At 43.9% G+C, this 21,102-nt stretch overlaps 3 protein-coding genes across 4 annotated transcripts; 1 reads left to right on the top strand and 2 right to left on the bottom strand.

Annotated features, from left to right (window-relative positions):
• Positions 1-851: 851 nt before the first annotated feature.
• LOC120416657 (alcohol dehydrogenase class-3) lies at positions 852-2,470 on the bottom strand. 2 transcript variants are annotated; one of them, XM_039578467.2, is made up of 3 exons: positions 2,368-2,470; positions 2,204-2,253; positions 852-2,033 (listed from the first exon to the last, which is right to left on the bottom strand). In XM_039578467.2, exons 2-3 carry the CDS (start codon positions 2,222-2,224, stop codon positions 921-923), a joined length of 1,134 nt encoding a protein of 377 aa, XP_039434401.1. In that variant the 5' UTR covers positions 2,225-2,253; positions 2,368-2,470; the 3' UTR covers positions 852-920. The 2 variants fall into 2 exon arrangements, with proteins under 2 accessions (XP_039434401.1, XP_039434402.1); XM_039578468.2 differs by lacking the exon at positions 2,368-2,470 and having other exon boundaries at positions 2,204-2,353.
• A 1,754-nt stretch (positions 2,471-4,224) lies between these two features.
• On the top strand, positions 4,225-5,450 carry LOC120416640 (peroxisome assembly protein 12). The gene is made up of 2 exons (XM_039578450.2): positions 4,225-4,378; positions 4,430-5,450. Exons 1-2 carry the CDS (start codon positions 4,259-4,261, stop codon positions 5,264-5,266), a joined length of 957 nt encoding a protein of 318 aa, XP_039434384.1. The 5' UTR covers positions 4,225-4,258; the 3' UTR covers positions 5,267-5,450.
• An 8,537-nt stretch (positions 5,451-13,987) lies between these two features.
• Positions 13,988-19,395, bottom strand: LOC120416638 (serine/arginine-rich splicing factor 1A). Its single transcript, XM_039578449.2, has 4 exons — positions 19,081-19,395; positions 18,624-19,011; positions 14,584-14,660; positions 13,988-14,523 (listed from the first exon to the last, which is right to left on the bottom strand). Exons 1-4 carry the CDS (start codon positions 19,245-19,247, stop codon positions 14,430-14,432), a joined length of 726 nt encoding a protein of 241 aa, XP_039434383.1. The 5' UTR covers positions 19,248-19,395; the 3' UTR covers positions 13,988-14,429.
• Positions 19,396-21,102: the final 1,707 nt, after the last annotated feature.

Below are 21,102 nucleotides of genomic sequence, written 5' to 3'. Positions count from 1 at the left end.
AGCCGGAAACGCTAGATCTTGAGAACCTAGTATCACAGAATGTGCCAGTGATTGACAGTTCGACGGTAACATTTCAAAAGGCATCATGTTCATTTTGACACTTTCTGGGTTATTGTATATTCTGAAAGTATTTCTAATTAGCTACTTCTCCACCAAAAATGAGCAAAAGTTACTTCAGTAAAGTCTGTTTAAATATGATTTTAAATAAAGTAACATAAACAAAATCTCTGCCATCAGCGGTCCCTGTTTATATAGCCCTGTCAACCTGTCAAACAAAAGGCTACATAAACCTCGTGACGAAAAAAAAGCAGCATGAAAAAAGCGCCATGTACATTCGGCGAAGAAAAACGAATCATAACAAAGTGCCCCCCTCAGTGACAGCAGGGTGATATCGACGTTGGTGATTTCAAAAGAAGTTATGTTTGTTTTTCTCAAATAAAATTACGGAAATTATGTTTTATTGAATATGGATGATCAAGTATCAACAAAAGCAACGTTTTTCATCGTTCGTTATCATTAGAACATCTTATTTTGCTTTTATATAAAAATGGTAATTGAAAATGGATGCTCAACATTCAAATGCGTTTTTCTCAAAACGCATGGTTTGTACATGATGCTTTTTGAAATGTTGGCATCGAGTTGTGCTTGTGCCAGTGTTTGGCAGATAAAACTGCCTTCACGCGCTTCACGCCCAGCAAAACTGGCAGTGATGGCAAGCTTAAAAAAAGTGGTTTCCAGTTATTGGCCGCGAAAGACCTAATTTTATATGGAAATTATTGTTGGGTCTTTTAAAAGATAAGTTACGCTAAAGTAAAAGCTGTGATACATCACTATTCTAGAAAAAAAAATCATTTTATGAAAATTAGAAAACAAAAATATTCATGTATTCACTTGTACGTTACAGCATTCTATGCAAACATTCAGAAATTAACAACCGATCGAATGCTCTTGCCCTCATGCATTAATTTAAATGCTTCGTTAATTTCCTCGACCGCCATGTTATACGTTACGAACTCATCCACCATCAGTTCCTTCTTCAGATAACGCTCCACAAGCATCGGCACACTTTCGACACTCTTCCATCCTCCGAAAGCCGTTCCCTTCCACGTCCTTCCGGTAACCAGCTGGAACGGACGCGTGGCAATCTCCTTGCCCGACTCGGCTACTCCAATGATAACCGAAGTTCCCCAACCACGGCAGCAGGACTCCAGCGCGGCACGCATCGTCAGGGTGTTGCCAACGCATTCAAAGGTGTAGTCCAGTCCACCATCGGTCTTCTCAATCAGAACCTGCTGAATTGGTTTGTCGTAGTCCTTCGGGTTCACAAACTCCGTGCAGCCAAACTTTTCTCCCGTTTTGAACTTGTCCGGATTGATGTCCACCCCGATGATCCGGGTCGCTCCGGCAGCCTTGCAACCCATTGCTGCGGCCAATCCAACCGCTCCAAGTCCCCAGATGGCGCAGCTACTCCCCGGCTCAACCTTGGCCGTATTAAGCGCGGCTCCATACCCGGTCGGAATGCCACAACCCAGCAGACAAACCTTATCCAAGGGCGCAGTTTCGTTGATCTTGCACAACGAGATCTCCGCCACAACAGTGTACTCCGAGAACGTCGAAGTTCCCATAAAGTGGAACACCTCCTTGCCCTTGCACGTAAACCGGGACGTTCCATCCGGAAGCAATCCCTTTCCCTGCGTCGCGCGAATCTTCGGACACAGGTTCGTCTTCGGCGACTTGCAAAACTTGCACTCGAAGCACTGCGGAATGTAGAGCGGAATTACGTGGTCACCCTCCTTAAACTTGGTAACCCCTTCGCCGACACTTTCCACAATTCCGGCACCTTCGTGACCCAGAATGACCGGAAACACGCCCTCCGCATCGTGTCCATCCAGCGTGTACGCATCGGTGTGGCAGACGCCGGACGCGACCACCTTAATCCGAACTTCACCCGGATTCGGAGGGGCCACTTCGATCGTTTCGATCGAGAGCGGTTTCTTGGGCTCCCAAGCGACTGCGGCCCGGCACGAGATGACCTGGGAAGGTTGGAATTATTTAGTATTGATTTGCGAAAGCAATAAAATATTCAAAAAGAGAAAGTCACTAAGTCTAACTAAGACATTTACAAACACTCTCTATAAACCATTAGGACCAAGTATGATTGTCAAATTTCATCAAAGAAGATAAGCTTATCAAATTTGCTTACCTTTCCAGCAGTGCTACTCATTGTAGGTTGATAAAGCCTCCTGGAGGTGACTGTAAGAAAGACAGAGGAAAAGATTTTTAAATGACGTACTAAGTCTCACAAAAAAGCTAACGGTGAACGATTGAACTAAGGTCGTTAGGACAGAGCTGTTTTTTGGAACTCACCAGACGAAGAAACGAAATGATAATAATGTTATAAAAGACGATGAGCTTGGTTCGCCGGTACCAACAAAAGAAAAAGCGAAATCAGTGTCGTGTGCAAAACAACAATCTGGAAGGGTGAATGTTACGGATAGACCGGTAAAGTGAAGAGGAACGCTACCCTAGGGTGGATCATCAAGCCGGTTCTCGTCTGGTTGTGAACTTAAGTCAACTGTGGGATAGAAATTTATTTTTTATTACCATAAAACAGAGGTTTGAAAAATTTTAAGCTTGAATTGGGTACTAAAGCCCTATGTCAATATTTATGTACAACGGTAAAAAACACGATTAAAAACCATTTCTGATATTTTTTTTTTCATTTTAATGCAATTTTTTTTTTGACAAGTCAACATTTTTTCGATGGATCAACTATGGTCCCCTTGGAACGAGCTGTCAAGTAGGAGCTTTTCTGTCAAGAAGGACCGGGAGGTTAATTTTTCCAAATTGATTTAAAAATCCATTTTAAACTCTTTGTGGTCGTACAAAGGGTCATTGTACTCAGAAAAATAAGCTTTATAGCTGTAAACAATAATATCAGCAATCTAAGCTTCATTTTAGGACCCAATTGAACATGTCTGGGTCTTTCTGTGATTAGCCGTAGCCTACTGTTCTTAGAATCCTGGTAAATTTTGGGTCTATAACTATTAGGCGTTTCAAATAAATGTTGTACAAAAGCTTGCCTTAGTTGGCTCTTCTCTAATACGGACTTCAGTATCTAAGCTTCATCCATCTAAGACATCACAAAGTATATCTCCGAAAATGGGTCCAAGGTTTATACGTTGGTTATAGCGGGTATATTGCAATAAGCACCGCTATACCAAGCTTCTAGCAAACCTCTGCAGTTGCAAATGCTTCGTGTGATTTATGGCCGTCTACCAAGAACAGAATCGGACACATTACAAATGATAAATTTTAGGATGAACAGTAGATGTAGATCCAACAAGGTTGTTCAGATGTTCGATTTAACGATTCCGGATAGTCCTTTGTATCACAATCGTTGGTACTGCAGAGAGATGTCTGGTGGGAAACAGTAACCATCTGCACTAAAGCAGAACTCTGTGATTTTTTTCTTAAAATTGCTCGATTCTACCATCATGACATCTCGGCTTCCTTTTTTGGCGATGACTTGTTTTGCCAGTTTTAACATATAAAATCCGATTTCATCTCCGTTGAATTTCCACTTAGGAATCTTCAAACCATCCTTTATTCCGGATACAATCCACCATACGTTAAGATTCCTTGCACTTGCTGCTGAAGCGCCTTTTGGTGTACGAATTACAATGACTGGGTGTCGTCTCATGAATTTAGTTAATCCAAGATTCTACCAGCTTCGGCCTGTGTGGTACCGTACCTCTGCGTATCAACAAGTCGGTAGCAACACCGATCCGTCCGGGTCAAACGCTCAGGTTTTCCGCACCACTACATACTCTACTTGCCACTTCCAACCAACAGACAGGTTTCCATCTACCCATCATTATTATCAAGCTATGGTTGGCATTGCAAGACAATTTGACCTTTTTTATTGGTGCATTGATTTTCTTCATTTATCTTATGATTGTCTTGTTTACCTGATGATGTTCAAATGTCTTGGTTCATGTTCTTGTGCCTGTCACAACCCAGATATGGAAGATTTATATGGTATTTTTTTTCTGGGAATACATTGACTGCTACGTCTGTAATAGAAGCCGACTTTCAATGATAAACAGCACTTTAGGTATAAAAATCCGAAATGGTTACCCTAATGTTTCAATGCAGTCCAATCTACCAAAAAACGTGACAGTACGAGGCAACTGTGGTTCATCTCAAATCAAAACACAATATACTTAATGGACTTAATCGAAAATTTGTGACAACGATGGCAGCTAAAGGAGCGCACATCACGCAAAATATCGAAGCTCGACCTTCGATATTCGAAGTCGTGGCCGCAGATTCACTGAACGCGACGTTCTATCCAGCCCTCAAAAGAGTTGCCAATGTAAGATACTGAATTTACGTAATGAGCTCATGCCTAATACCTCCAAATCAGTTTTTAGCATCGATAAAACCAGTCGCCTTCGGTCCACTGCTGCGATACTACGACGAGGTGTTTCTGGTGTTCAACTGGGCCGTCCAGAGCTACTACCTGCGCTACAAGGGAGGCTCCCTTTCGGAGGTTTTCTACGGCCTAACAAGAACTTCGCTGCGAACCAATCGATTCGATCAGAACGGACAACGGTGGTCACTGGCCCTACTCGTCGTAGCTCCTTATCTGTACCGCAAGTTAGAAGCAAAAATAACCCAATGGAAGGAAGATTACGAAAACGGTCGTGTGATATCGCCGGAAAAGGTCCGCCTAACCCAGATCGTCCCATACCTTAAAGCGTGCTTCGAGTGCGTCCGACTGGTCCATTACGTATCATATCTGGCCGGAGCCGTTCCGACGCACTCGCCGGTCCTGCGAGCGTTGAACCTCTCACTGACATACCAGCAGGAAGAGGAGCAATCATGGACGTTCCAGGAGCTTCTTTCCGGTCGAGTCGAACCCGCCAAACTCCTCAGCTCTGCCCTGCTGCGAAGTCTCGAGCTGTCGGCCTTCTTTCTGCAATTTATCGAGTGGTGGCAAAACGAGGCCAACATGGGCGATCTGGCCAAGCTTCCCACTCCGGACGCTCCGCCGGGTGACCTGAACGGGGAAAAGTACCGGGGCAAGTGTCCGCTTTGCTTGCAGCGGTGGGAAATTGCGACGGCGGTGTCCGTTTCCGGTTACGTTTACTGCTACCGCTGCATTGTGGCGCATCTTCAGAAGGAGAGTAAATGTCCGGTGACGGGCTATCCGGCGTCGATCGGTGATTTGATTCGAGTGTTCGAGGGGGATGACGACTGATGATTACCTAGTTTGGTATTTACATGTAATTCCAGGTGATGTTTTTGGAGGAAAGCCTAAGGGACAGGGTGTTTAAAATGGTTAGATTAAATTTATATTTTACAAATATTCAGGATAATTATGTTATTATTTTTTTAAATAGAAGAAACAAATCGTACAATATAAAAATCAAAATGTTGCATTTCGATTCATTTTTGAGATGCCGTCCAACAAGCTTGCTACGTAGCCTAGTGGTAACGCTTCCGGCTCGTAAACTGTGAATCGGGGTTCAAATCCCGGCTCGGACCAACACAACTGGTGATCGTAGAAAAGGAAAGGTAGTGTATGATCAACAAAATTGTTATTAATAACCGCGTTTAAAGTCTCAGAAGGTTTTGGTTGAAAGCTTTTCCTGCGATCTTTCGATTGCTGTGTCGAACAACTGCAAAATTTAACTTTTATATCAAGTTTTTGAAGAAAAGTTTTGTCCCTTGAAATCCACCAATTCGGAACACTTTTTTCTTACGGATGTAAACAAACTTCGGTTCTCTCCATGAGTACATATTTTTTACAAATTAATGACTTAACGCACTGAAACCAACCAAACTCTAGCTTAGTTATGTTTTATGAATGGTATGATAATTTTTTTTTGAAAAATATCAGTTAAATTCAGGTGTTTCACAATTGTGGGAGGCACAATTATGTAACATGCAATTTGAAGGCAGTGTTTTGCTGCTCTGAATGAAATAGTCTTGAGATGCCGTTTTTTTTTGGTTTAGAAGTACTACTTTTACTAGTGAAATAGCAAGAAAATGTCCAAATAAAGGTCCTAATAATAGTAGGGCCGACAGAAAAGATGCATTTGGCATGCTATTGACAAATTATCACTAAAGTGTTCCGAATTTGTGGGTGTTCCGAATATGTGGGATGACTGTATTTATAGTTTGAATTCAAAAACTAATTGTTATTTTACTGTGTATTGTTTTCTCCTGAAATCTTTCCTAGTGTTAAGTCGAGTGTTAAGTCGTATTTATTTGTTGATACACTGTAGCTGTCCGTACAGCCCTGTACGGACACATTATTCGTTGTTAGAATCCCTAAATTTTTAGTAAGTTCCAACTTTTATATATCAAAGACACGGGAGAATGCCCTCATTACGACCCTGACATTGGTTTGGCAACAATTTGTAATAAAAAAATTACAAAAATTATTTTATAATAAAAGTCACAAATTTAGGCCAAAAAATTTTCCGTACGCCTCATTAATCTACTAAGTTAGACTGATTTGTGATAAAGCAATTAATTGAAAGTTGTTAGTTTGTCATTTTGAAGTGCCTCCAACACACTTGAACCGATTTTGAACTTTTGATAACTTTGTTTGGTAAGTTTATATGAAAATTTAGCATAAATTTTCTTGTTTATGTAAAACTTTACGAAACATGAGTTTTTCAAACAACTATTTTTAGAAAAATGTTTTCAGTGTTAAAAGAACACAAACTAAAAAATTCCCAATAAAAACCGTCGGAAACCCCATTTTGGAGTAGAAAACAACGTTTCGGAACAAAACCGTTGGATAATCCGGATCGGTCCGGAACCACAGTGGCCGCTAGAGGATAATGTTGAGTTGAAGACTGCGCGCAATCAAGTAGGCACTGTGTGCCGGCAGCTTGGTTACAATTATTAGTTAAAATAAACTTCTACCGATTGGACGTATTTCTAATCCACTGCGTTTCTCATTACTCTAACAAGAGGTTATGAGCCCGGACGTGCGCGAAGACTAGCGGAAGATGTCCGATCGGAATTACGGGATCGAACGGCTGGTCGGTCGGGAGAACTGGGCCGACTGGAAGTTTGCGGTCCAAACCCACCTCGAAGTTGAAGACCTGTGGGATGCCGTCGAACCGAAGGTGAAGGCGGATGGAACGGTGGAAGCGGTCGACCCGGCCAAGAGCAAGCTTGCGCGAGGGAAGATCATCCAGTTCCTGGAACCGGTAAACTACTACCACGTTCGCGAAGCGAAGACGGCGCAAGAAGCTTGGAAGAATCTGGTCAACGCGTTCGAGGAGAGCGGACTCACGCGGGAGGTCGGATTGCTGCACAAGCTCATCAGGACCGATCTGGACAGCTGCGGAACGATGGAAATCTACGCGAACCAGATCATCTCGGCGTGCCACCAGCTGAAAAGCATCGGATTCCCGATTCCAGACAGGTTCGTAGGAGCGTTGCTGTTGGCGGGGCTGCCGGACCGGTTCAAGCCCATGGTAATGGCGCTCAAGAACTCCGGAATGGCGATCACGGGGGACTCCGTGAAGACGATTCTGCTGCAGGAGGAGGACGAGCTGTTGCCAGGTGAAAAAACATTCGTTGCTAAGCGGCGAGTCAACAAGCCAGGTGGTTACCGACGCAACACCCAAACAGCGGGCGGTTTCCATGGCGACGACCAAACAGCGAGCGGCTCTTGTAGCAACCACGGTTCGCGAAAAAGTCAGCCGGAGGAACGCGGCCCACGATGCAGGAAGTGCAACAAAATTGGCCACATTGCGAAGCACTGCCCCGAGAAGGATGCCGTGCGCGGGAAGCAAGCGTTGTGCACGGTGCTGTCAACATTCAAGTCGGCCGGGACGGACGACTGGTACCTGGACTCAGGTGCGACACAGCACATGACGCGGAACCTGGAGCTGCTGGAGGACGTGCGGGACCGGAGCGGAACGGTTGTAGCTGCCAACAAGGAGTCGATGGAGATCCAGGCATGCGGAACGGCCACGCTCTTCCCGTCGTGTTTCAATGGTGAGGAACCTGTTCCGGTAAGCGATGTGCACTTTGTCCCCGATCTTTCGACAAATTTGCTGTCGATCGCACAAATCGTACGCAAGGGCAACACGGTGCTGTTCAACGCGGACGGCTGCATTATCCGGAACGCTGATGGCGGCGTCGTTGCGACCGGTGTTATCGAAGATGACCTGTTCAAGGTGGACCAGCGCAAGAACAAGGCGCTGGCGTGCTCGCGCGTGGAGACTCTCGAGACTTGGCACAAGCGCCTGGGTCACCTGAACGTGAGCAGCATCAAGAAACTGGCCAACGGTGTAGCCAGCGGTGTGCAGATCAACGGAGACGGCATGGACGATTGCCAGGTTTGCCCGATGGGGAAACAAGCTCGACTACCGTTCAGCAAGAGTGGTTCCCGCGCCGAGGAGTTGCTTGAGGTAATTCATTCCGATATTGCTGGCCCGATGGAGCTGCCGTCCGTCGGCGGTTGTCGGTACTACGTTTCGTTTATCGACGACAAGTCCCGACGAGCGTTTGTGTACTTTCTCAAGACCAAGTCGGAGGACGAAGTACTGGCTTGCTTCAAAGAATTCCATGTCCTGGCGGAGCGCCAGACAGGCCGGAAGTTGAAGACGTTGCGTACGGACAACGGCAAAGAGTACGTCAACAAGGGATTCCGGGAGTACTTGAAGCGGATGGGCATCCGACACCAGACCACCAATGACTACACTCCAGAGCAGAACGGGATGGCCGAACGCTTCAACCGGACAGCGGTCGAGAGAGGGCGCTGCATGTTGTTCGAGGCCAAGCTACCGAAACCGTTCTGGGCCGAGGCGGTGAATGCTGCAGTTTACCTCATGAACCGATCGCCAACCAGCGGTCACAGTCTCACACCGGAGGAGATGTGGAGCGGAAAGAAACCGGATCTCTCTCACGTTCGCGTGTTCGGAACGAAGGCGATGGTGCAAGTGCCGAAAGTCAAGCGCAAGAAGTGGGATTCAAAGTCTCGTGAGTGTGTGCTGATTGGTTTTGAAGAGGACACGAAGGGGTACCGCCTGTACGACCTCGCGAGCAAGACTTTCCTGAAGAGTCGCGAAGTGACTTTCATCAACGAAGGCTTGGGCGAGAAAGCGGCTGTCACGAAGAAGAAACCGGAGGTAATTTCCCTTGACTTCGGTACAACTCCGAAGGTTGATGCCGCGCAGCAGCCTGGACTGGTTCCGCCGGAACCGGATGCCGTTGAGGAGGAGCAGCCTCTCGATGTTGATGATGTCCTCGAAGACGACGGCCACGAAGAGCCTGTGGTGGATGCTGCGGTCCCTGGGCCTAGGACCGATGCTGTGGTCGATGACCAAGTAGCTAGCAGTAGTTCGACCATGACCAACGTGCTCCCTCCGCAAAACATTTCCAAACCACCCGGGTCAGGGGTGTTGGGGCGCAGCGGTCGGGAGCACATCCTTCCAGGCAAGTACAAAGACTTTATCGTTTCTGGCAAAGGTCTACCCGTGTCCACCATTTCTCAGGCACTCGAGGACGATTCGAGCGACTCCAGCGAATACGATGATGCCGACGATGTTGAGTTTGGAGGGCTAGCAGCTGTACACCGAGACGATCCACTTGCGGAGCCGCGGACCTACGCGGAGGCGATGGCGTCGCCGGACGCGGAGCGCTGGAAGCAAGCGATGGTCGACGAGCTTGAGTCGATCAAGGCCAACGAGACGTGGACCCTCGTCGACCTGCCTCCGGGTCGGAAGGCTGTTGGCTCGAAATGGGTCTACAAAATCAAGCGGGACGCGGATGGTCGCGTGTTGCGGTTCAAGGCACGGTTGGTTGCGCAAGGATTCAGCCAACAATACGGGACCGACTACGACGAAGTGTTCGCGCCGGTGGTGCGACAAACGACCTTTCGCGCGCTGATGGCTGTTGCTGCGAAGAAACGCATGACCGTGAAGCAGTACGACATCAAGACCGCCTTCCTGTACGGCGATCTTGAGGAGGAGATTTACATGCGTCAGCCACGCGGATTCGAAGGCGCCAAAGGCAAGGTGTGCAAGCTGAAGAAGAGCCTGTACGGACTGAAGCAGGCGGCCCGGTCCTGGAATCAGAAGCTTCACGATGCCTTGAAGCGGCAAGGATTCGAGCGGTGTGTGGCGGACACGTGCCTGTACCGCAAGCGACGAGCTGGACGTTGGTGCTATGTTCTTGTGTACGTGGACGACTTGATTGTTGCGAGCGAAGATCCGAAGATGATCGAGGCCTTGGCTGGAGCGCTGCAGCAAAACTTCGAGATGAGCGTTCTGGGCGACATCCGGTTCTACCTCGGCATGGAGATCGAGAAGAACGCACACGGTGATTACTTCCTGAGCCAACGGAAGTACATCGGAGAAGTCATCGAGTCGAGCGGACTTGCGGACGCGAAGGTGTCCACTGTTCCGCTGGATCCGGGGTACATCAAGCGCGAGTCGAAGGAGGAGCCTCTTCCGGACAACAAGGAGTACCAGAAGTTGGTTGGGAAGCTGCTGTATATTGCCGTCAACACGAGGCCGGACATCTCGGCGGCGGTGTCCATCTTGAGCCGCAAGACCAGCAGGCCAACGCAGGACGACTGGAATGAGCTGAAGCGAGTCGTGAGGTATCTGAAAGGAACAAAGGATTACCGATTGCGACTGAGCCAGAACGGAACCGACAACGGGATCGTTGGATTTTGCGACGCCGACTGGGCGGAGAACCGAGAGGACAGGAAATCTAACAGCGGATTCGTGTTCAAGGTCAACGGCGGAACTGTAAGCTGGGCATGCAGGAAGCAGAGCTGTGTCTCGCTTTCAACCGCCGAGGCCGAGTTTGTATCGCTTTCCGAAGCGGCGCAGGAGGCGCTGTGGCTGAAGGTGCTTCTGCGAGAGTTGAACGACGAGCAGCAAGTCGTTATCCAGGAAGACAACCAAAGCTGCCTGAAGATGTTGTCTGCCGAGAAGTTCAGCAACAGGACGAAGCACATTGCCACGCGATTCCACTTCACGAAGGACCAGATCGAGAAGGGGGAGGTAAGCTGCGTTTACTGTCCAACGGAGGACATGGTGGCGGACCTTCTCACGAAGCCACTAGCCAGGATCAGGACGGAGAAGCTGGCTGGGATGATAGGCTTGACCGCAGCAGTCTAGGAGGAGTGTTGAGTTGAAGACTGCGCGCAATCAAGTAGGCACTGTGTGCCGGCAGCTTGGTTACAATTATTAGTTAAAATAAACTTCTACCGATTGGACGTATTTCTAATCCACTGCGTTTCTCATTACTCTAACAAGAGATAAAAATACATTTCTTTTGCAACTTGAAGCGTCCAAATCCGTTCTCTACAGTCCGATTTAGACACTATAGTATGAAATAGTCAGTTTGCTTTTATCGGAATAGGGTTTCCATGCCCCCGCCGCCAACCGACGAGTATCATCAAGGAGCAGTTACACTACGGCAAACAAACAAACAAACTCGCACTTTTTGACAGTTTGCCAGTATGCCTGCTTTGTTTGTTTGGCTGGATGTTTTTGTACAAACGTCAGCCTGCATACATTTTGCCTTGTTCGGGAGTTTTCCGCAAACATGTTTGCGAGTTTGGCAAACTGTCGAACACGAAAAAGTGCGAGTTTGTTTGTTTGTTTGCGGTAGTGTAATGGCTGCTTCAGTATCATCCATGCTTGGCCTGCAGTTTCAGCCGGATTAAAAAATAAAAAAAAACGAATTACCGAAATCTCAGAAAATTGCTCATTTAATAATCGCATTTAAAGTCTCAGAAGATTTTGTTGAAATCTTAGTTGAAATTGAATCATTTTAAAACTCGAAAAAAGCAATGCAAAAAGCGAATCGCATGGCAAATCGGTTTATGATAAATCTAGGCTAAATCCTAATTTTCCGGTTGATCTGATCCTCAAAGGGAATCGAGATGTTCTAGATGGCGGATTTTAAGACATCAACAATAACACATTTCAAATTTCACTAATAAGGCGTCGCTGACCTCGAGTATGACCCCTAGAATGCTCCCAAGTGTTCACAAAATGTGCAACTCAAGTAAAATTCTCCCCATGGGCAATGTGATATAAATAACTTAATCTCTCTTGATTTTAAAACGCATTTTATTGCTGTAATCGTAATCCTTTTGTCACACTCTTGCGGTATGGCATCGTGGTGCAAAACTCTCCAAACTCGTGTTTACTTACTGTTTCCAGCTGACTTTTGTTTAAACTCATTTCAAAACCACCACGGACACTCACTATCCTCCTTGGAACTGCTAGGTCGTTCCCTCCTGTGCGATTCCTTCTACTGTAACTCTGTAACTTAATTTTACTGCACTGAAATAAATGGGGTTTGATTTGTTTTCACGTCATTCCAAAGAAAACTGGGCCGTCAAACACGTGACCCGTGCGGTTCCACCACTCCCAAGGGGTTTGACTAAGTGGTCTCATGCTTGTTTTTTTATTTTTTCTACACAATAATTAAGCAAGACTTGACTATTTCGCGTGGTTTGATGCGTTTTTTTTGCATAGAAAGTATGAACGAAAGTAATTTGTTATGAATAATAACTGCTATGTTAAATCGAACGGAGAAATTAAAAGAATTCTTGATGAAAGGGAGGCAAACAAATTATACTAGAAACTGTTTGGATTAAACGCTAACGAAAAGAATGAAATGGTTAGAAAGATGAAAATGTGCAAAAAGTCTCTAAAACAAGATTGTTAAACAGGAAAATTGACTAAGAACCGACTGGTAAAGGTTAAGGATTGGTACCTGAGTGTGAGAGATTGAGAGAAAGAGGTTGAGAGAAACAGTAATACACACCGATATAATCCTTCCTCTCGAGACAACGAATCCAGCGAAAAAGTGTGTTCCACGGTGCGCACAGGGGAAAAGCTAGGGCCTTGAGAAGACAGAAGATCGATCTCATACAGTCGTCCCACGTCGTCCAGAGCAGAGTTTTACGATACGAACGTGGGATAATTCCAAATCCTGACATTGTCCCAACACGATCCCGCGAAGTCCTTCCAGAGTGGGGGTTAAAAGTCAATTTGTCCAAACTCCATCCATCCAATTTATCCTTTTTTTGCGTTAGCTGCATTTTGGTTCATACCGTTACGCTAGTATGAATAAAATTTAAAATTTCCACAATGTTCGTTCAGGAATTCGAGAAACAATTGGTCAAATGTTGCGCCGAGAGCACTTGCTGCCAAGAATCGTCGTGCGTAGCGTCGGTTCACTTCCATGAAACAGAAATCCGGTTTTGACAATTATCCACGCGTGCCAAGAGTCCTTCCTGACTTGAAACTTCCTTGTAGCGCGTTTCTTCCTTATCCTTGAGAGAAATTGAAGTGAAAATCCAGGGGGCATCGCAAACCGACGCTACAGACTTGAGCTCGGCAACGATGTCTCGACGCAACGTGTCGTAATTTGGAAAAAAAATGAAGGTTGTCCACCACGCGAAACGGGTGGAACACACACCTTCAGATATCAAAGCAGCAGCAACCGTTCCATCCAAAGGTGGGGGCGTTCCTGCGGCGTTCGTTTCCTGTTTCCAGTTCCAGTTCGCAAGTCCCGAATCCTGTCCTGATCTGCGCGATCCAGTGATCCGTTTTTATGTTATTAAATGAGCAAAAGAGAATCCGAGGAGGTCCTTCAATTTCCCGAGTCCTGATTCCTACGAGTCCTGTGAAGTGAAGCAAACTCACACCACACAAGCAAGGAGACAATCTCCTTTCGTCCTGTTTGAAAGAAGAAGAAACAGGCTTTAGAACAGGTGGCAAATCGTCGGTGGGTGGCAAATTTGATTTGAAAAGGAAAAAAAGAATTAATAGTTGGTTCATCCCACATTTTCGATCGAGCTCTTCGTGTCGAACACTTCAGGCGCTAGAAGAGATTGCAAGCGTCTGTGATTATTTCGATAGAATCGTGTTATCGTTTCTCAAGCAAGAAATAAAAGATCAACAACGCAAAACGAACGTACTTTACACTCAAGATTCAACCCTTGCTCTGATTGTTTCGGAAAGTTAGGGAGTTTAATTAGTGTGATCTATACACAAAAAAAAGTTAGAGATATCCGATCGATAGAATTTCCAGCGTACTTAATTTGCTCAACTGTGTGTGTTTTTCAAGTGTGACTTCTTTTGCAAGGAATGTACTAAAATGATTAAAATATTCCTTAAAATTAGACCGCACCCGCCGGTGCAATCACATCGTAACTAAAATGTGTGTGTTTGTGTTTCTACAGCTCTTGTGTGTAGAGGGTCGTCACGCGGAAAATCTGTGTCTGTGTGTTTGAAAGTTGATTTGCCTCTCTTCCGTCTGTCTAAATGTACATATTTATCATCAAATTACTTGGAATCCATTCCAACTCGGGGAAATCCGGATCCGAAAGGTGGTCATCCGACCGTCCCCATGGGGTTCTAGTAGTTGAAGGAGCGCGAACGGGACCGCGAGAAGCTGCGCTGGACCGGCGAGTAGGTTGGCGTTCCGCGGCGTCTGCGAGGCGAGTATGACCTGGGTGGGGGAAATTGAATTTTTAAGTGGTACAACTCCAACCGTGTGTCTAATACTCACCGATCGCGGTGCTCTCCACCGCCGCGACGGTCGTCGTTGCCAGAGTCCTCACGTACACGAATGTAGGCAACTTCGCCCTGGGGAGGAGAAATGATACTTGTTGGATACGGTACGTCTTTTCATGTGACAAAGGACTTCCCAACATTTAATTATAGAACGAATGATTACCATATGAATTGTATAGTTATGAATCACTTGTAATCGAACCACTTCAAACCTTTTCCCAGCAAAACATTCCCAAACTATTGACGTGTTAAATGAGCCCAAAGCGGCCTCCTGACATATGTATAAATTGCTTGCACTATCATGTAACTTTCAAAAGTTGCTAAGTTTGTGCAGAGCAATAAGAGTGCTTAATATTTTGACTATCTGGTTTCGCAGTGCGGTGTTAAACATTGTTTGTGTTACCAGCGTTACCAGCATCAGGAGGTACACAAACTCCTCCACAACCTTGAACTCGTCGCCGTCGATCTTCACGCTCGGCCCTATGCGAGCCCTGAGGGACTCGGTTCCTCTTGCCAGCAGATTCTTCGTCTTAGCCACTATCACCCTCGATCCAACCTTCTCCGCTTCCCGCTACAAGTCAGTGAAACTCCTAACCACTTCTTCAAACGTTCTGCCGACCAGGGCTGCGGAGTCGGGTCATATTACAAGCGACTCCGACTCCGACTCCGACTCCGGCTTTCTGAGTTAAGCCGACTCCGACTCCGACTCCGGCTCCGGCTTTCCACAAATTGTTGACTCCGGCTCCGACTCCGACTCCGGCCTACCAACTCTAGCCGACTCCGACTCCGACTCCAGCTTTTCACAAATTGTTGACTCCGGCTCCAACTCCGACTCCGACACCTAATCTTTATTTAAAATATTTTAAAAAATTGAATTAAACACATCACTCACATTTCAGTTCACACTTGCGTGAATACTGTTAACCGGGGTGACATTCATGTTCAGGGTGTTTTGCAAAATGATAAATACGAATTAAATATTCAAAGAGAATGGTATGGAACCATACTAAGCTTGGTAGATAAGTGTTCGTTATTCTATGTTACATGTTTTCAGCGTTATTGAAACAAAAATAAAAAATATCTTCAGATTTAAACGCATTTTCAGCACAACAGTTTTCTAAGTTAATTTTGATTATGTTGTTTGAAAAATTGGAACTTTTTATTAAACTACTTTAATTTTACATTAATTTTATTATGTTTATAAGCAAGCTTTATTAATGTTTAATTGTACTTTTTTAATGAAATATTAAAAGAAAGCTAGCCTTCATGATTGATTTGACATGTAAAATAAAAAAAAAATCGAAATTTTAAAGAAACACAGTAACTATCAAAGATAGGTTTTGAAATAGACAATTTTTAAAGTAACTATTTTTTAAAGCTCTTTTGAATTTATTTGAGAAGACGTACATGGACATTGAGTGATCAAGCCCAGTAAACACTTGAAACATATAAATCAATTCTAATATTTAAAAAAATTAATTAAAATTATGTTAAATATATCACCCCAATTTAAAGTTAAAAAAGACTTGTTCAACGATATTATTTAAGGATCGACACACAGTTTTTTAGAGAAATTGTAAACACTGAGGTATTCGATATATCTAAAAAAAACAATGATCAATTAAAAATTAGTTGCAACTTATTTTCGATATTTTTTGTCAGTTTCAAATGTTTTCAGCACGTTACTTTGATTTATTTTTATTTTTATTTACATTCAAAATGAGCATTTATTGGTAGAGTTTTTTTCGTTTGACACTTTTTCAGTTTGTACCCTGTTGGTTGGTCAAAGTCAAACTAAAAAGTAACGAACTGTCACTTTTTACACGATGCTCACGAACACTATCAAAACAAAAGTTTGGTTGTGTTTGTGAACTCCGTGTAAAAGGGGTTTTAGTGTCAAACCCCGATGGTTTGACACCAACTGTTGTCAAACGAACGGGGTCACATTTTAGTTTGACACCCCTTTTACAAGGAGTTCACACACACTATCAACCGTTTGTTTTGATAGTTTGCGTGAGCGCCGTGTAAAAAGTGACAGTTCGTTACTTTTTAGTTTGACTAAAAAAGTGTCAAACGAAAAAGTGACCAACCACCGGGGGTTAAGTGTACTATCAATTTTACAAATGTTTTAAAAACATAATTATTTTCGTTAAGTACTGATAGTGAACTATTATTTATCGTATTCAAAAAAATTATCTACATAAAACCTCCAAGACATTCGCTATCGGACAAAAAGATGACGGTGTTTATATTTTTTAAGAAAGAGTTTGATAAAATTTCGTCAAATTTTAATTGAACGAATATATAAATACAAGAAAAGAGACAGAAAAGAATCATTTAGATATGTTTGAATTTTTTGACCACAAGCCACAATTGTTTACTATTTTATGAGTTATGACACTATAATAGAGTGTATACAAACATTGACAAGAGAAGATTAACAGATTTTCATTCCAATCATTTCCAATCTTAATAAAAATGCTTCGAAGACATCATGGCATCTGATAAATATCTTGAACCAGAAAAAAAAATAAATAAAAAAAATGTCAACGCAGTGCACGCGATTCAATAAATAAATTTAAAATATAAAAAAATGGGAATCAACCTGAATTATAACAAATATTAAACAATAAATAAGTTCATAAATTATATTAAATTTTTAGACAACTCCGACTCCAGCTCCAACTCCGGGTCTATCAGAAATTTACGACTCCGGCTCCGACTCCGACTCCGGCTCATACAATTTAGCCGACTCCGACTCCGACTCCGACTCCAGCTATTCGAGTTTTGACGACTCCGACTCCGACTCCGACTCCAGGTCCCCAAAAATACCCGACTCCACCGACTCCGGCTCCGACTCCGACTCCGACTCCACAGCCCTGCTGCCGACAATGTCCATGTAGTTGGCATAGCAGATAAACTGGCTGGATCGGTTGATAAAAACATGTTCAGATCACCACATCCATGCGAATGCATAAAACTCCTTCTTTCCAATCCTCCGGTAGCTGTTTGATGTCCAAGACTTTGACTATCAGCTAATGCAGACAGGTTACCAACTTGCCCGGGCCCAACTTGATAAGTTCGGTTTCGATACCAGCCACTTTGCTTTTCTAAAGATTCTTGATGGCATTCTTAACTTCCATCATCGTGAAGCCTTGGAGCGATACACCTGTCCTGGCACTCCAACTCTTCCAGGCGGCGCTTTTTATCCCGGAAGAGATGGGTTTGCTGTCTTCGCAACTGTTTGTACGACTCCTTGTTCCCACGGGTGTTATGCAGCAGCCACTTGTCCCGAGCTGCTTTCTTCTCGTCCCAAATCGCCTTACATTCCTCGTCAAACCAGCCGTTCCGTCGAACTCGGTCCACGTACCCGATGGCGCTCGATGCCGCTACGTAATGGCTGCTTCCATACGGCTTCAGCAGGCTTCGGCAAGCTCACCCTAGTCTGACAACGCAGCTTTGAGTTTCCGCGCGTACTGGGTAGCGACCTCATGGTCCTAGAGTCGCTCCAGATTATACCGGTATGGGTGGCGGTGGCCATTACCAAGTAATGGTCCGAGCCGATGTCCGCGCCACAGTAGATTCTGACGTCGATTATGTTCAAGAAGTGCCGACCATCGATGAACTTGGTCGATTTGTGTCTCCGTGTCGTTTGGTGATCTCCAGGTGTACTTGTAGAGGAGGGTGTGCTGGAAGAAGGTACTACGTATGGCCATGTTTCGGGAGGTAGCGAAATCGATGAGTCGTAGTCCGGTCTCGTTCGTCTGCTGGTGGGCTCTGAACCTCCCAATAACCGGTCTGAACTCTCGTCCTGTCCAAATTGAGCGTATTATTCCTGTACTCGCGGTCAAGAAGCTCGTAGAAAGCGTTATTGTCATCGGCATCGCTTCCCATTTGCGACCCAAAAGCTAACTTTAAAATAAGGAAAACTAAATCCAATTTTCCTTGTCACCCTAGTGCGCAGCATAAACGCCCACTCCTCTTCTTCCCTTGCATAATTGAATTATCTTTCATTTTCGCTTGTTTTGAACTCACCTCATGCGACCGAAAGCGCGAATCGTCCAGCTTTTTGATGGCATATTTCATATCTTCGTGGCGCAAATACTCGACCACTCCCGTTCCGTCTTTGTACACATCGGCGAAGCAAACGTCGCCCGCCTCCCGCATATGGTCCTTCAGGTCCTGCCACGAACCGGACGCCGGAAGGCCCGTCACCACCACACGGAACTGTGACCGGCGTGCCGGAGGGCCACGGTTGTTTCCACCCCGGTCGCGGCCACTACTACCACCACCGCGGTCACCGCTGGTGCTTCCTCGGCTGCCCCGGTAACTCCCGGGACCACCACCTCGGGGGAACTCCACCCGCAGTCGGTACCCATCGTAATCGTACCCGTCGCGGGCCTTCACGGCATCGTCCGCGTCGCTGCAGAGAAAATAAAAGCAAAAACAAATTTATCGAAATTACCAATTCCGACCGACTGGCGATTCTTACCGATTATCTTCAAATTCTACGAAGGCAAATGGCGGCCCCCGACGATTCTTCAGATCGACAAACGTAACCTTTCCAAACTTGTGGAAAAGGTCCTGAATGTCCTTGGTCCGGATGTCCGGTGGCAGATTTCCGACGTAGATGCGGCACTCGTTACGACCGGACGACATTTCTTTGGCGTGAGGAGGTTTTGGAGGAACCGACGCGCGAGCGAAAAATTCTAGCAAAATGGCAGCAGCAGAAAAAAAGTTGAAAAAGGTTTTTCACACACCGAACTCGCGAGGCGCGACGACGACGACCGCTGCGAAGCGAATGACAGACGCACCGCACGAAAATAGGCAATCAAACGTCATAATTACCCCCCACTAGAGGGCGCTGAAACTTGGGGTGATGTTTTCATTATAACCTACAGCGAGTAAGTTGGTTTGAAATTTGAAATTGTTTTATTTCATCATAAAATCGAGATTAATAGCCAATTATACCATTTTCAGGTAAGAAATAAATAGCTTAATTGATATAAACGAAAATATTTGTGTAATGGCCAATTTAGCCTGTTCATTATCTGATTCAAAATAAGGGAATGTTTTAATCAACCAAAACCTAACTAATCAATTGAGAATGTAGATTATTCAAGTGAACAAATATTTTTTAAAGTCACTTCTACCATAAAAGCAAAGCTCTGCTTGAAAAATGGTAATTGGAATGATTTTCAAAATTTGCAATCTAACCTCATTCTCGCGTTTTCAATCCGGATCTCAGAATTTTCAATGAAAAAGGCAACTTAGGAAAAAAATAAAAAAGTCAATCGACAGAACTTTTTATTTCTTACCAACTGTTAACTTTGTTTTATTCCAAAAGATCAATTTTCTTTCAAAAAACATTAAAATAGTTTTCACTCGCCTTTGCACTTATCGCACAAAAACGTAAAGGTAACCTTGCACCAAAGTTCTCCTACTCGAATGTAGGTGGCGAGTCGAGTTTTTAGCTTTGGTTTTGGGGGCGTATTTGTGTTTTCTTGTCTCCTCTTCGCGGGCTCAAAGAACAGGGGAACTCACCGGGTAGGGTGGTTCACTGCTTTCAAAGTGATGTTTGCGGAAAACTTTTGAACTCCGACAGAAAAAAATATTATCGAGAAATTAAAAACGCAATATGGAGTTAAACTAGGAGTTAAAATTTCTGTCAAGCTGCTTTAAAATTTTCCATGACAGCTGTGAAAGTTTCACTCCATGTATGTTACCGGCTCACATCTATCTTTTTAATTTCTCGATAAAATCGACGCCAACATTTCAAAAATCACCATGTACAAACCGTGCGTTTAGAGAAAAACGCATTGATTGAAATTGAAATTTCATTGATAATTGTTAAAGATTAACAGAATTAAATAATAGAAAATTTGAAAATTTCTAATTCTTTTTTTAATTTTTGTTTTTAATTTCAGAGTTTTTAGAATTTTGAAATTTCAGGATTTTAGATTTTTAGAATTTTACAAGAATTGAAGAAATTACAATTTAAAAAATCAAAGAATTGCAGAAATTAACAAATTTTATTGATGATTGTTAAAGAATAACAGAAATAAATAGTTGACCATTTATGAATTACTAAATCATTTTTAATTGCTGCTTTTAATTTAAAAGTTTTTAGAATTATCAAAATTTAAATGAGCAGAAACTTGCAACAGAGACCACCAAATACCCGGGGTTCGTTTAAGTGGATTGCTTTGCTTTGCTTTCGAAATTTTAAATTTCAGGATTTTAGAATTTAAAATTTTAGAATTTTAGAAATTTAGAATTTTAGAATTTTAGAATTTTAGAATTTTAGAACTTTAGAATTTTAGAATTTTAGAATTTTAGAATTTTAGAATTTTAGAATTTTAGAATTTTAGAATTTTAGAATTTTAGAATTTTAGAATTTTAGAATTTTAGAATTTTAGAATTTTAGAATTTTAGAATTTTAGAATTTTAGAATTTTAGAATTTTAGAATTTTAGAATTTTAGAATTTTAGAATTTTAGAATTTTAGAATTTTA

This window comes from Culex pipiens, chromosome 2 (genome assembly GCF_016801865.2).
Source record: "Culex pipiens pallens isolate TS chromosome 2, TS_CPP_V2, whole genome shotgun sequence".
NCBI classification, from domain to species: domain Eukaryota; kingdom Metazoa; phylum Arthropoda; class Insecta; order Diptera; family Culicidae; genus Culex; species Culex pipiens.
Note: the sequence above shows the minus strand (reverse complement) of the source record. Positions and strands in the feature narration are given on the sequence as shown.

Excerpts from the sequence above, each read along its gene's own strand:
- LOC120416657 (XM_039578467.2), bottom strand. The coding sequence starts at position 2,224 with ATGAGTAGCACTGCTGGAAAG. Across the intron at positions 2,034-2,203 it reads TGAGTAGCACTGCTGGAAAG|GTCATCTCGTGCCGGGCCGC; the intron begins GTAAGCAAATTT and ends CAACCTTCCCAG.
- LOC120416640 (XM_039578450.2), top strand. The coding sequence starts at position 4,259 with ATGGCAGCTAAAGGAGCGCACATCACGCAAAATATCGAAGCTCGACCT. Across the intron at positions 4,379-4,429 it reads CCCTCAAAAGAGTTGCCAAT|TTTTTAGCATCGATAAAACC; the intron begins GTAAGATACTGA and ends CCTCCAAATCAG.
- LOC120416638 (XM_039578449.2), bottom strand. The coding sequence starts at position 19,247 with ATGTCGTCCGGTCGTAACGAGTGCCGCATCTACGTCGGAAATCTGCCA. Across the intron at positions 19,012-19,080 it reads GTAGAATTTGAAGATAATCG|CGACGCGGACGATGCCGTGA; the intron begins GTAAGAATCGCC and ends TTTTCTCTGCAG. Across the intron at positions 14,524-14,583 it reads GGTGGAGAGCACCGCGATCG|GTCATACTCGCCTCGCAGAC; the intron begins GTGAGTATTAGA and ends TCCCCCACCCAG.